This window comes from Salvelinus fontinalis, chromosome 7 (assembly GCF_029448725.1).
Source record: "Salvelinus fontinalis isolate EN_2023a chromosome 7, ASM2944872v1, whole genome shotgun sequence".
Taxonomy (NCBI): Eukaryota; Metazoa; Chordata; class Actinopteri; order Salmoniformes; family Salmonidae; genus Salvelinus; species Salvelinus fontinalis.
The window spans coordinates 57960200-57971729 of NC_074671.1; the positions used below are offsets into that span (position 1 = coordinate 57960200).

The following is an 11530-nucleotide window of genomic DNA, read 5'->3' on the forward strand; positions in this document are numbered from 1 at the left end:
ACCAAACGGATCACACCACAGGACTGACGAATCCTAAATCAAGTGTCAACTCCTTCCTTGTGAGACATGCTGCTGTGAAAAACAAATGCACTTCAAAGTTCAGTGTGACATCTTCTATCTGTAACGATTGAATTCCAGCCTGCGTATACTGCCAATCCTTTGTGAATTTGATATTTATATATTTTCTATAAAGGAGTTGAGTTCTATATCGGATTCTATTATTATGACCTCCATTCAAAAGGCACATCTGAACTATCTTTGTAGCAGGTGCACGGTAACAACTGAATAACATGAGAAAAAGAAGAAACCCGCACACTGCTCTTGGTAGTATCGTTGCATTTTATTAAGCTTTACGTATCGGCCTCAAGGTCTTCGTCAGAGATTTAGATTTTGTTTGTTGAGTGTTTTTCATTTGCACCCTAATGTAGACATTACTCCACCCACATCCTTTCAATGCATTGAATGAGGTTGAAGTCGAGGGAAAATAAACGTGATACCAAATATAACAATGTGCATTTCATAAGTATTCTAATAAAGTGTGTACATAAAATGTATGAATCACTTATGTAAAACCACAATGAGGAAATCAACCTATCAAGTAAGTTTCCATAAATCCTTGTGAACATACAGTGCAAGAATGAAGTCCAGAGTAGGTTGAAGTGGTGGAATTTGGAATTTCATCATTAAGACCTTTTAGGAATAATGTCTGGAGGGTGAAAATCCCAAAACATATTTTGCTCAGAGTGTTTACTGTATATCTCATCCCCTGTCTGATATCTTGACTTTCTCTATGCCACAAAATCTAAAGGTAGAAATGTCCTGTTTTTGGTCATTAAAATGTAATGTATAATCCCTGTCGTTTCTCCCGGTTGAACTTTTATGTTCACTAATTCTCTGTTTGAGAGAACGAGAGGTTTTACCTACATAACACAGCCCACATGGACATTTAATCATGCACATAACATGGGTGGAGGAGCACGTAGTAATGTAATTTATTTGGAACCGTTTTCCTGTGTGGGTGGCAGAAATATTCACACCTCATCATATTGCTGTAAAGCAAATGCACTTGAATATATCTGCCAAACCTTTGTGAATTTGAGGTGTTTGATATTTAGACTGTTTCAATAAAGGTCTTGAGTTCTATATTGTATTTTATTATTATGACCTCTGAAAGTAATAAAGTCGATTTTTTTCCTAATCTGATTGGTGACAGAAATATACAATGCCATGCTATTGCCATCCCGTAGGAGGCACCAAATAGTAATACACTACTAGGAAGAGACTCTTCGGGAGAAAGGTGGATATTCTATCTAGGGGCTACATTGTAACAATTAAGAAATGTATGTAGCCCGGTAACATTTTAACCATCTAATTTGTAACTATTTAAAATACATATAGTTGGCAATTGTAGCCATTAGGCAAACAAATGCTTGCCACACGACAGTGTAATTTAATTATTAAGAAGTTCTCTAGTAGGAAGCTGACTTTCACCTCATAGGCTACGAAAAGGGGGCTTTCTCAGAAAGACAAACACGTAATGTAACCCAGGCTACTTCAATAGCAGATCGGACGAATTGTCAACTAGATTTCAAAGAAAATGTCGATCTCACTTCTGACTGTCTTTCTTGCGGAAGCAATACTCTGCACAGTTTCAGGTAGGTTTTGTTGCGAATGAATTATCCATGGTTTTCGATAGTCGATATGGTTGGGAGCCCATTCGCAAATTCTAGTTTGTTAGTCATTTAGGCTGTTGTGTGCGTCTTAGAAACAAGGTCAAGAATAACAAACCACAGCCAGAACAACGGATGTGCTACACAAGCCTCAAAAATGGAGACCGTCGGAGTGAACTGAAGCTTTTACAATGTGTAGTAGTCTACCTATAACACCAGAATAATCGCATGAAAGTGGTAAAACAAATACGCGTTTTTAGGCCTATCGATAAGAAAAACGACCGCACATTTTACTGTAGGCTACACCCACTGGACACATACGTCATTTCAACGTCTATTCCACGTTGGTTCTGTCGAAACAACGTTGATTCAACCAGTGTGCCCAGTGGCACAGATGGACTTAGTGTGAGCTGGTTACATAGAGGCCTAACCAAAGTTCTTAAGTAAAAATACTTTAAAGTACTACTTAAGTATTTTTTGGGGGTATCTGTACTTTACTATTTATATTTTTGACTACTTTTACTTCAGTACATTCCTAAAGAAAATATTGTACATGTTCCCTGACACCCAAAAGTACTCATTACATTTTGAATGCTTAGCAGGATGGGAAAATGGATGGGAAAATGGTGCAATTCACACACTTATCAAGAGAACATCACTGGCTGAGTGTTGGAGTGTGCCCCTAGCTATCCATGCATTTAAAAAAACAAGAAAATGGTGCCGTCTGGTTTGCTTAATATAAGGAATTTGAAATTATTTTTACTTTTACTTTTGATACTTTAGTATATTTTAGCAATTACATTTACTTTTAATACTTAAGTATATTTCAAACCAATTATTTTTAGACTTTTACTCAAGTAGTATTATACTGGGTGACTTTCACTTTTGCTTGTGTTTTTACTTCTGTTAATGTGTTTTTACTTTTACTCAAGTATGACACATACAGATATCTCTAGCTTAAACAGACATATTTTGATTAATTTCTATTATGTTACTTAGATCGATGCACCGGTGCGTCAATCTACTCTAGGGGTTTATTCATGAGTTATAACTTCTTTCTCATTTCTAAATATGTGGCAGAAAACAGAACAATATGGTTGGAATATGTTCATGCAATGGGATGAGAAGGCGACAATAATCTGCAGGCCTTGTGTATACATGTATAGATAGATATAGGCTATCAGACTCCTAACCTGGATTGGCTACATCTCCTTGGTTCATCTCCTTGGTATTCTGTTACAAGTATGGCATATTGTCTGGTTTTCCAGGTGAACAGCTCTACAGAAAAGTGGGAGAGGATCTTGTGTTGACGCCTGACAAGTCCACAGTGCCTGACTCCATCACAAGCATCCTATGGAAGCATGGAAAGAACAAGGTGGCAGAGTGGGACAAGGATTTTGCTGGTCTGGACATCTATGCTGCCTTCAAAAATCGTACAAACCTGGACCAGACTACTGGAGAGCTGAGAATCAGTGGATTGAAGAAAACAGACAGTGGAGTTTATTCTGTGGAGTTCAACAGCAAACTGCTTGACAAGACATATACACTGTCTGTTATCAGTAAGTGTTTCTGTATGTGGACTTGTTTTCCTACCTTGAGTAGAAGTCGACCGATTATGATTTTTCAACACCGATACCGATTATTGGAGGACCAAATAAAGCTGATACCCATTAATCGGCCGATTTAAAAAATATATATATATATTTGTAATAATGACAATTACAACAATACTGAATGAACATTGAACACTTTTATAATAAACTCAATATAATACAAAAATAAAATCTATTTCGTCTCAAATAAATAATGAAACATGTTAAATTTGGTTTAAATAATGCAAAAACAAAGTGTTGGAGAAGAAAGTAAAAGTGCAATATGTGCCATGTAAAAAAGCTAACGTTTAAGTTCCTGATGGTTCAATATTCCCAGTTATTCAATATTCCCAGTTAAGAAGTTTTAGGTTGTAGTTATTATAGGAATTAAGACACGTCAACTATTTCTCTCTATACCATTTGTAGTTCATATACCTTTGACTATTGGATGTTCTTATGGGCACTATAGTATTGCCAGCCTAATCTCAGGAGTTGATAGGCTTGAAGTCATAAACAGCGCTGTGGGTCAAGCATTGCTAAGAGCTGCTGGCAAAACGCAGTAAAGTGCTGTTTGAATGAATGCGTACGAGCCTGCTGCTGCCTACCACCGCTCAGACTGCTCTATCAAATATCAAATCATAGACTTAATTATAATATAATAAACTTAGAAATACGAGCATTTGGTCATTAATATGGTAAAATCCGGAAACTATCTTTTCGAAAACAAAACGTTTATTCTTTCAGTGAAATACGGAACCCTTCCGTATATTATCGAACGGGTGGCATCCCTAAGTCTAAATATTGCTGTTACATTGCACAACCTTCAATGTTATGTCATAATTAGGTAAAATTCTGGCAAATTAGTTCACAGTTTGCAACGAGCCAGGCTGCCCAAACTGTTGCATTGCACTGAACGCAAGAGAAGTGACACAATTTCCCTAGTTAATATTGCCTGCTAACATGATTTCTGTTAACTAAATATGCAGGTTTAAAAAATATACATCTGTGTATTGATTTTAAGAAAGACATTGATGTTTATGATTAGGTAAATTTTTCGCAAATGTACTTTTGTTAAATCATCACCCGTTTGGCAACGTTGAAGTAGGCTGTGATTTGATGATGAATTAACAGGCACCGCATTGATTATATGCAACGCAGGACAAGCTAGTTAACCTCGTAATATCATCAACTATGTGTAGTTAACTAGTGATTATGTAAAGATTGATTGTTTTTTATAAGATAACTTTAATGCTAGCTAGCAACTTACCTTGGCTCCTTGCAGCCACAAGGTACTTTTGACGCTGCACTCGCGTAACAGGTGGTCAGCCTGCCACGCAGTTTCTTCGTGAATTGCAATATAATCGGCGTCCAAAAGGGCAGGTTACCGATTGTTATGAAAACTTGAAATTGGCCCTAATTAATCGGCCGACCTCTAATCTTGACCAGAATGTCCTGACAAGATAGGAAAACAAGAAAGAATCTGGGAAGTCAGGTCATTTAGCATGTCCTGAAAAGTAAAAATGCTATTTTAGGTTTAGGGTTTGGGGTTAGGGTTAAAGATGCACTCTCAAACTTTTGTATACTTTCAGCCAGTAGTTTTGAATGTGGTGCAAGCGTGCCAAAAGTCCTCCCTGTTTTTTTATACTACATCATCCAATTGTGTACTACGTCATCCAATTCGTATGATATGTTACATCTTGCAATTTTTATTTGTTTATTATTATAATAAATGTTTTTGTAATTTGTATGATACTGTATGTTACGAATACAGTTTGTACTATATGTTCTGAATTTGAGTGTGCTTAAGTTCCTGGAGTGCATCTTTAAGGTTAGGGGTAGGGTTATGATTAGGGTTAGTAGTTAGTTCAGTTTCGGGCTAGGGTTAAGAGTTTGGGGAAAAGAAAGGGTTTTGAATGGAAATTGATTTCCACTCCCCAAAAAGTCCTGACAAGTAACGAAAACATGGCTATGTGTCTGTTTGCATGTGTGTCTGACGTGCACAAAACAGCGAGTACAAGCACCCCCCCAAAAAAACATTGTTCTGTCTTGATCTCGTCTATTTTCAGAGGCAGTCCCCAAACCCACAATCACTTCTTCCTGTAACCCAGACAAAACCTCCTGCACTCTGACCTGTGAGGGCGACACCACTGATGCTGAACCCATCACCTACAGCTGGAAAGTGGGAGAGAGAGCATCGGAGGTTGTAGACAAACAGATGAATGTCTCTAAGAACGACACTGGCAAATCAACCAACAGTTACAAGTACTTCTGCAAGATGAAGAACTCTGCCGGGGAAGGTGAAGTCAGCGAGCCAGTCGAACTGGTGTTTGGCTCAGGTGAGAGGCCTCTCGTAAGAGTGACAACACTAAAATCAGCTACACCTGTCAATTCAAGGACCCTGTGAGCGAGGCCAGTGAAGTCTTTGATAAAGACCCATTTGGCCCAGGTGAAAGGCCACTCATAGTTGTTGTTACACTGCCCAGTATGTTGTTATAGCCTAAGACTACTACTTGTAATGATATGTATGAATCAGGGATTGTTGATAGGTGAGGTACTCAATATTAAGAAGGTGTTCCTAATGTTTGGTATAGTCAGTGTAGCTGAGGGATTTGGGAAGATGGAACAAAAGCATCTGGACTGGAAAGTTGTGTCATATTTTATTAAATGTTAATATTAAATGTATTCCTTCCTCACTGCAGATGGCTGGTTGACCAAGGCCAGGTTATTTGGTATTTCTGTCTTTGTTCTTGCTATTGCTGGAGTTCTATCGTTCATTCTTGGTCATAGAGCTAAAACAGGTAAGGACAAATTATATTTATTGCAAGTTTTACTTACACCAGTATGAGGTGGATTGTCTAAGTAAATGTATTCTTCTTTTTCTACACCACAGGAGTTTGGATCTATGAGAAAGGTAGGATGATTATCTGTCTGTCTGTCTGTCTGTCTGTCTGTCTGTCTGTCTGTAATCTTGGGTACTAGTTGTGATTTGATGAAAGTAATCCCTTTTTCCTTTTTTTCTTTCAGAATCAATGCCATGGAAAGGAGGTAGGAAACATGCATTACGTTTATTTTGTAGTAATGTTAATTTAAGTTCCATTAATTGTTTTGTAGTAATGTTAATTTAAGTTCCATTCATTGTTTTGTAGTAATGTTCATTTAAATTCCATTCATTGTTTTCGCTGCCATCACGATTCCTCACGATCATGTCCCTTTGCTCCGGTGGAAGGGAGATGACAATGTTACATGTGTATTACTTGCATTAGTAACTGTTGAGATTATTGACCTAATTGAATATCTCTTCTCTGTTTTCCATTACTAGAATTTTGGAAACACCAGAGAGAAGTGGGACCTAGTAAGTGTTTCCTTTACTTGACCACAACAAACAGGATCTGTTCTGTGTATAATAAAGCTAAGCTAAACTATTCTCTCTTCTCTCTTCAGCCACTGACACATCAAATGGAGTGTCTGCATCCACAGGCAAGTCATAGACTGCATGATGCAGAAATAGCACCAGAAGTATAATTAGATGTCTCTCAGGTGTCTCCTACTCTGCTGTTAACACAAACGCAGCTGAAGTGGGGCAGGGGAAGGAAGGTATGATGCCCAGCATCTTCCACTTCTATGTTTGATCTGAAGGGACCAAATAGGACTTAGGAATATAACTTTAACCTCCTAGGCCACCCAAATGAAAAATGTATGCATGCATGACTGTACAGTAAGTCACTTTGGATAAATGGCATAAACAGTATTATATTTAGGTGTTAGCAATATGGTGGTTGCTCTATCTAGCTTGGCAATGGGACTTCGGGCGCTCCAACTATCCTGTTTTGTTTGTTATTTTGCAGAGGAAGCCTTGGCGAGGAAAAATGATCATAAAGATGATTCAGTATTGTAGGACGGTAAGTTTGACTGTAAAATAATATATACCGCATCCACCTCATTCTCTAAATTGTGAACCAATTTAGGCCAACTCTACCAGTGTGTTACCAACTTGTTCCTACTGATGTGTTTTAGCTGTGGATCTGTGGGCCAGAGGATCACTGTGGATCAAGAGAAACAAACATCTAGACAACGAGCACTGGATGACAAAGGGAACGCTCTACCAATTTATTCTACCCATTAAAAGAATGTTACATCCCGATCTGAGAAATAGAGGTCAATTTGAGTTACAGATGTAGAGCTAAGCTGAGTTTGTTACTGCAGGAAAATTGTCCTGCAGAAAGGAAATTTTAATTATATGGATTATAATACATTTTTTATTTATAATACATTTTGTAGGGGTTAATATATTTTTTTGTATAGGAAAATCAAGTCAGAAGTTTCAAAGTGGAAATTACTAATTTCAGAAGCCCTTTTAAGCCTTGAGTACACTACAAGTTTTACATGCTTAGGGCCTCCCGAGTTGCGCAGTGGTCTAAGGCACTGCATCGCAGTTGCTAGCTGTGCCACTAGAGATCCTGGTTTGAGTCCAGGCTCTGTCGCAGCCGGCCGAGACCGGGAGACCCATGGGGCGGTGCACAATTGGCCCAGCGTCGTCTAGGTTAGGGGAGGGTTTGGCCGGCAGGGATGTCCTTGTCCCATCGCTCTCTAGCGACTCCTGTGGTGGGCGGGGCCAGTGCATGCTGACACGGTCGCCAGGTGTACGGTGTGTCCTCCGGCACATTGGTGCGGCTGGCTTCCGGGTTAAGTGGGCATTGTGTCAAGAAGCAGTGTGGGTTGGTTGGGTCGTGTTTCGGAGGACACATGGCTCTCAACCTTCGCCTCTCCCAAATCCGTACGGGAGTTGCAGCGAGGAGACAAGACTGTAATTATCAATTGTATATCACGAAATTGGGGAGAAAAATGGGTAAGAAAATAAATAAAAATAAGATATATAAAAAAAGTGTACATGCTTTGCAGGAAAGTTTTACAAAACAATTTGCAAAGTTGCAAAGTAAATTGCTAAACCTTACAAATTCTCAGGATCATAGACAAACCTATGACACCAATGACTACTACACTGAGTATGTTTACATGCACACTAATTATTCAATATTAGCTAATTAGTGTTAATACTCAGAGTTTGGCATTAGTCATGTCAACACCTTACTCTGATTTTCTTAATCGGTGTAAGGTTAAAAGCGAAGTAAGCATATGCCGCAATCTTTCTAATTATAATGGTATGTAAACACCTTAATCTCAGTTCCAGTGGTGTATTAATGGCATGTAAACACCTTCATCTGAGTTCCAGTGGTGTATTAATGGCATGTAAACACCTTAATCTCAGTTCCAGTGGTGTATTAATGGCATGTAAACACCTTAATCTGAGTTCCAGTGGTGTATTAATGGCATGTAAACACCTTAATCTGAGTTCCAGTGGTGTATTAATGGCATGTAAACACTGTAATCTGAGTTCCAGTGGTGTATTAATGGCATGTAAACACAGTAATCTGAGTTCCAGTGGTGTATTAATGGCATGTAAACACAGTAATCTGAGTTCCAGTGGTGTATTAATGGCATGTAAACACAGTAATCTGAGTTCCAGTGGTGTATTTGATCTGCACATGTGCTATCACCAGCAGCGTGAACCTCCTTTTCTGGCACAGGTGAAGTGAGTTCGGAAAATCTGAAAGTATGCATAGTTTTCACATGCAAACTTTATATAGTATGTCCAAACTCTGAATCAAATAGGCTTCCCAAAAATGATATGATCGATGTGATAGAACGTTTATGTTGATTGGTGATTTTCAGGTTGCCTGATTATGACCTGTCCACTGGATTGTAGAGGAAATCGTTCTTCTCGCAAAGCATGTAAACGTTTTAATCAAACTATAATATTAATCAGAGTATTAACACTAATCATATTATTGAATGCATATAAACATACCTGTTGTTACATGAAATACAGTAGTTTGCAAAAATACTTTATTTAAAGTTTGTGCTTATATAGAAATATGCAGTTGGTAAAGTGCAATTGCTCAAACTAAAGCCATGTGCCTTTAAAGCCTGCTCACACTTCTACTCTGCCAGTGTGTATCTCTGTGTGTATCTCTGTTCTTTATTAACCTATGTGAGAACAAGTTTACTGTAGTACTAGCAAACTTTGTCATTGTAATCTTAAAATGTGTGATGTGATTGTAAGATCACTGCCTTACCTCTCATAATCAATAATAGTAAAGTCAATTTTTACCCAGTGCTGTCTAATTGGAATGTAAATATCCTATCGTTTTACATGTTTATTTCCTGCATCTTAAACCAATGTTGATTTTGTGTTGAATGTATGTAACAGTATGTTGTATGTGTATATTTCTATAGAGACCAAGGCCTCAGTTTTGTACATGTTGTGAGAGTGAAGGCTGTCTTTTTAACAGAATTGTAAAACTGTCACACTTAGAATTTAGTAGTAATAAAGCAGTGGTTTTCTTTTTCATGATTTGAATGTGGCTGATACCATAGACACCCTACAGGCCTGTACTGTACCTGGCATTGCGTGGTATACCAAAGCTACTGGCAACGAACCCAATATATCTCATCGGCGTCGTTTCTAATGTGAGCAAATTAAGCATTGGACAGAACAAGCAAGAAGGTGGGCAGAGCCAAGCACGAGCTAGCAAGATCCTATTGGCACGTGTTTGCAAGCATTTGCATATTTCCGTTAGGGAATTCCTTTTCTCTAAAGTGTGTTTTGGGCAATATTTCAATTCGCCCTTGCATTCCTAAACAACAAAAACATTTGAAGCTTTGGCGAAGGGTCAAGTCTACAAAACGTAGTGATGCTTCAGATTTATACATCCGGTGAGACATCTGGCTCTTTCTATCTGTGGTGCACTTTGTGACAGTTGAATAAAGAAGTCTCTATTGCACCCCTTAGTCAACTCACACGATCATTGCATCATAAAAAGAGGACGGGTGTGGCTTAGTTGTTACTATCTGATCATGCTAGAACAGACGGAACATTCCAACCACAGATTCAATTTAACCGCTACCCCTAACCTTAACCATTACCCAAACCTTAACCCTAACTCTAAATCAAGTACCAAAAATGTACGTAGTTAAACATTAGTTCGAACAAAATCGTAACTTTAGTTCTTTCTAGCATGGCCATCTACAGTAGTAACTACAGACTTGTTTTTCGCCACACTCTCAGTTACTCACAGATGCCCCCTTCTGGATGTACAGCCAAAAGGACTATGGACAACGTTGTGGCCAGTTTGTGCTGTTAGATTATGTCTAGTTGTGTGCGTGTTTGTGTGTGTACCCACAATGCCTGCATGTGAGTTTGGAGCCCCACCTGTTCAAGCCTCTACCCCTGAATGACACTCACCTTGAGGGTCCGTTTCCCGCCCTCGGCTATCGATTAATAAACTACAAATGTCTTGATCTTCTGAAACTTCGGTTTCACCACACCTCCTATTCAGTTTTAATAGTAACCCTCTCATTTACCCTTCAAAGCTAAACGCCACAGTGTCCCAGAGTCCACTTGTTTATGACATCCTAGACTAAAGAACAAGGCTTTTCTGAACCTTTCCTGTCTAGGTTGATAAACAACCAACCTTCACAATTTGTGCAATCGTTGTGCTATTGCAGGACTAGTGTCAGAGTCCTTATAGTGATCTTTTCAAACTGACAGAATCTCGGTAACGGAATGTTCATTTCGGAGTAGAATTAATTGTTAAATGGAACAGATCCCTCTCTCTTACTTGACTGTAGACAGCTCAGACTCAGTTATTCAACTGAAAAATCTTCATTTGAAGGCCTAATAATACTTAATATGGACTTGTTAATAGATTAATAGATACCAGATGAGTTCTGGTCCAACAGACAGTATAGCCTACTATTGTACCACATGTTAAACTGTAAGATCAAGCCCAATGACATGCTGTATGCTTCACAGCCTCACACATTGACCTAATGTTCTAAGGTAACTGATTCAGAGTGAATATCCTTCATCTCTGTGACATTGTTTATGACCTGGTAGTAATGGTCTTTATTAATGTATAACTATGGCAGAGGGATCGGCAGGTTGGCTACTTTTATGGTACGTAGTTCCACTGACCCTGTTACAATAAAGATAACCTCGTCCCCAGGCTGGAATTACTGGTGACAGAGAGAGCGAGAGACAGAGAGAGAGAGAGAGAGAGAGAGACAGAAAGAGAGAGGGAGCCGGCTGGTGGATGAGACTACAATAAAGATAACTTGATGATAAGACTGAAAGAGCTTAAACAAGCGCTGTGTGTGTGTGTGTGCTTGAAGCTCTGACAGCGCTGCCCACTAACAGAACCATGCGTG

General features: G+C 38.8%; 1 protein-coding gene across 3 annotated transcripts in view; it reads left to right on the forward strand.

Moving 5' to 3' along the window:
• LOC129859847 (carcinoembryonic antigen-related cell adhesion molecule 5-like) overlaps window positions 1-9669 on the forward strand; it is a 79855-nt gene extending 70186 nt beyond the window's left edge. For all 3 annotated transcript variants that reach the window (XM_055930020.1, XM_055930019.1, XM_055930024.1), the window contains 8 exons: window positions 5329-5598; window positions 5962-6060; window positions 6153-6173; window positions 6287-6307; window positions 6582-6614; window positions 6704-6739; window positions 7108-7161; window positions 7277-9669. In XM_055930020.1, coding sequence (XP_055785995.1) covers window positions 5329-5598; window positions 5962-6060; window positions 6153-6173; window positions 6287-6307; window positions 6582-6614; window positions 6704-6739; window positions 7108-7157 — 530 coding nt within the window. In that variant the 3' untranslated portion in view covers window positions 7158-7161; window positions 7277-9669. The remainder of the gene's footprint in view (window positions 1-5328; window positions 5599-5961; window positions 6061-6152; window positions 6174-6286; window positions 6308-6581; window positions 6615-6703; window positions 6740-7107; window positions 7162-7276) is intronic.
• Window positions 9670-11530: the final 1861 nt, after the last annotated feature.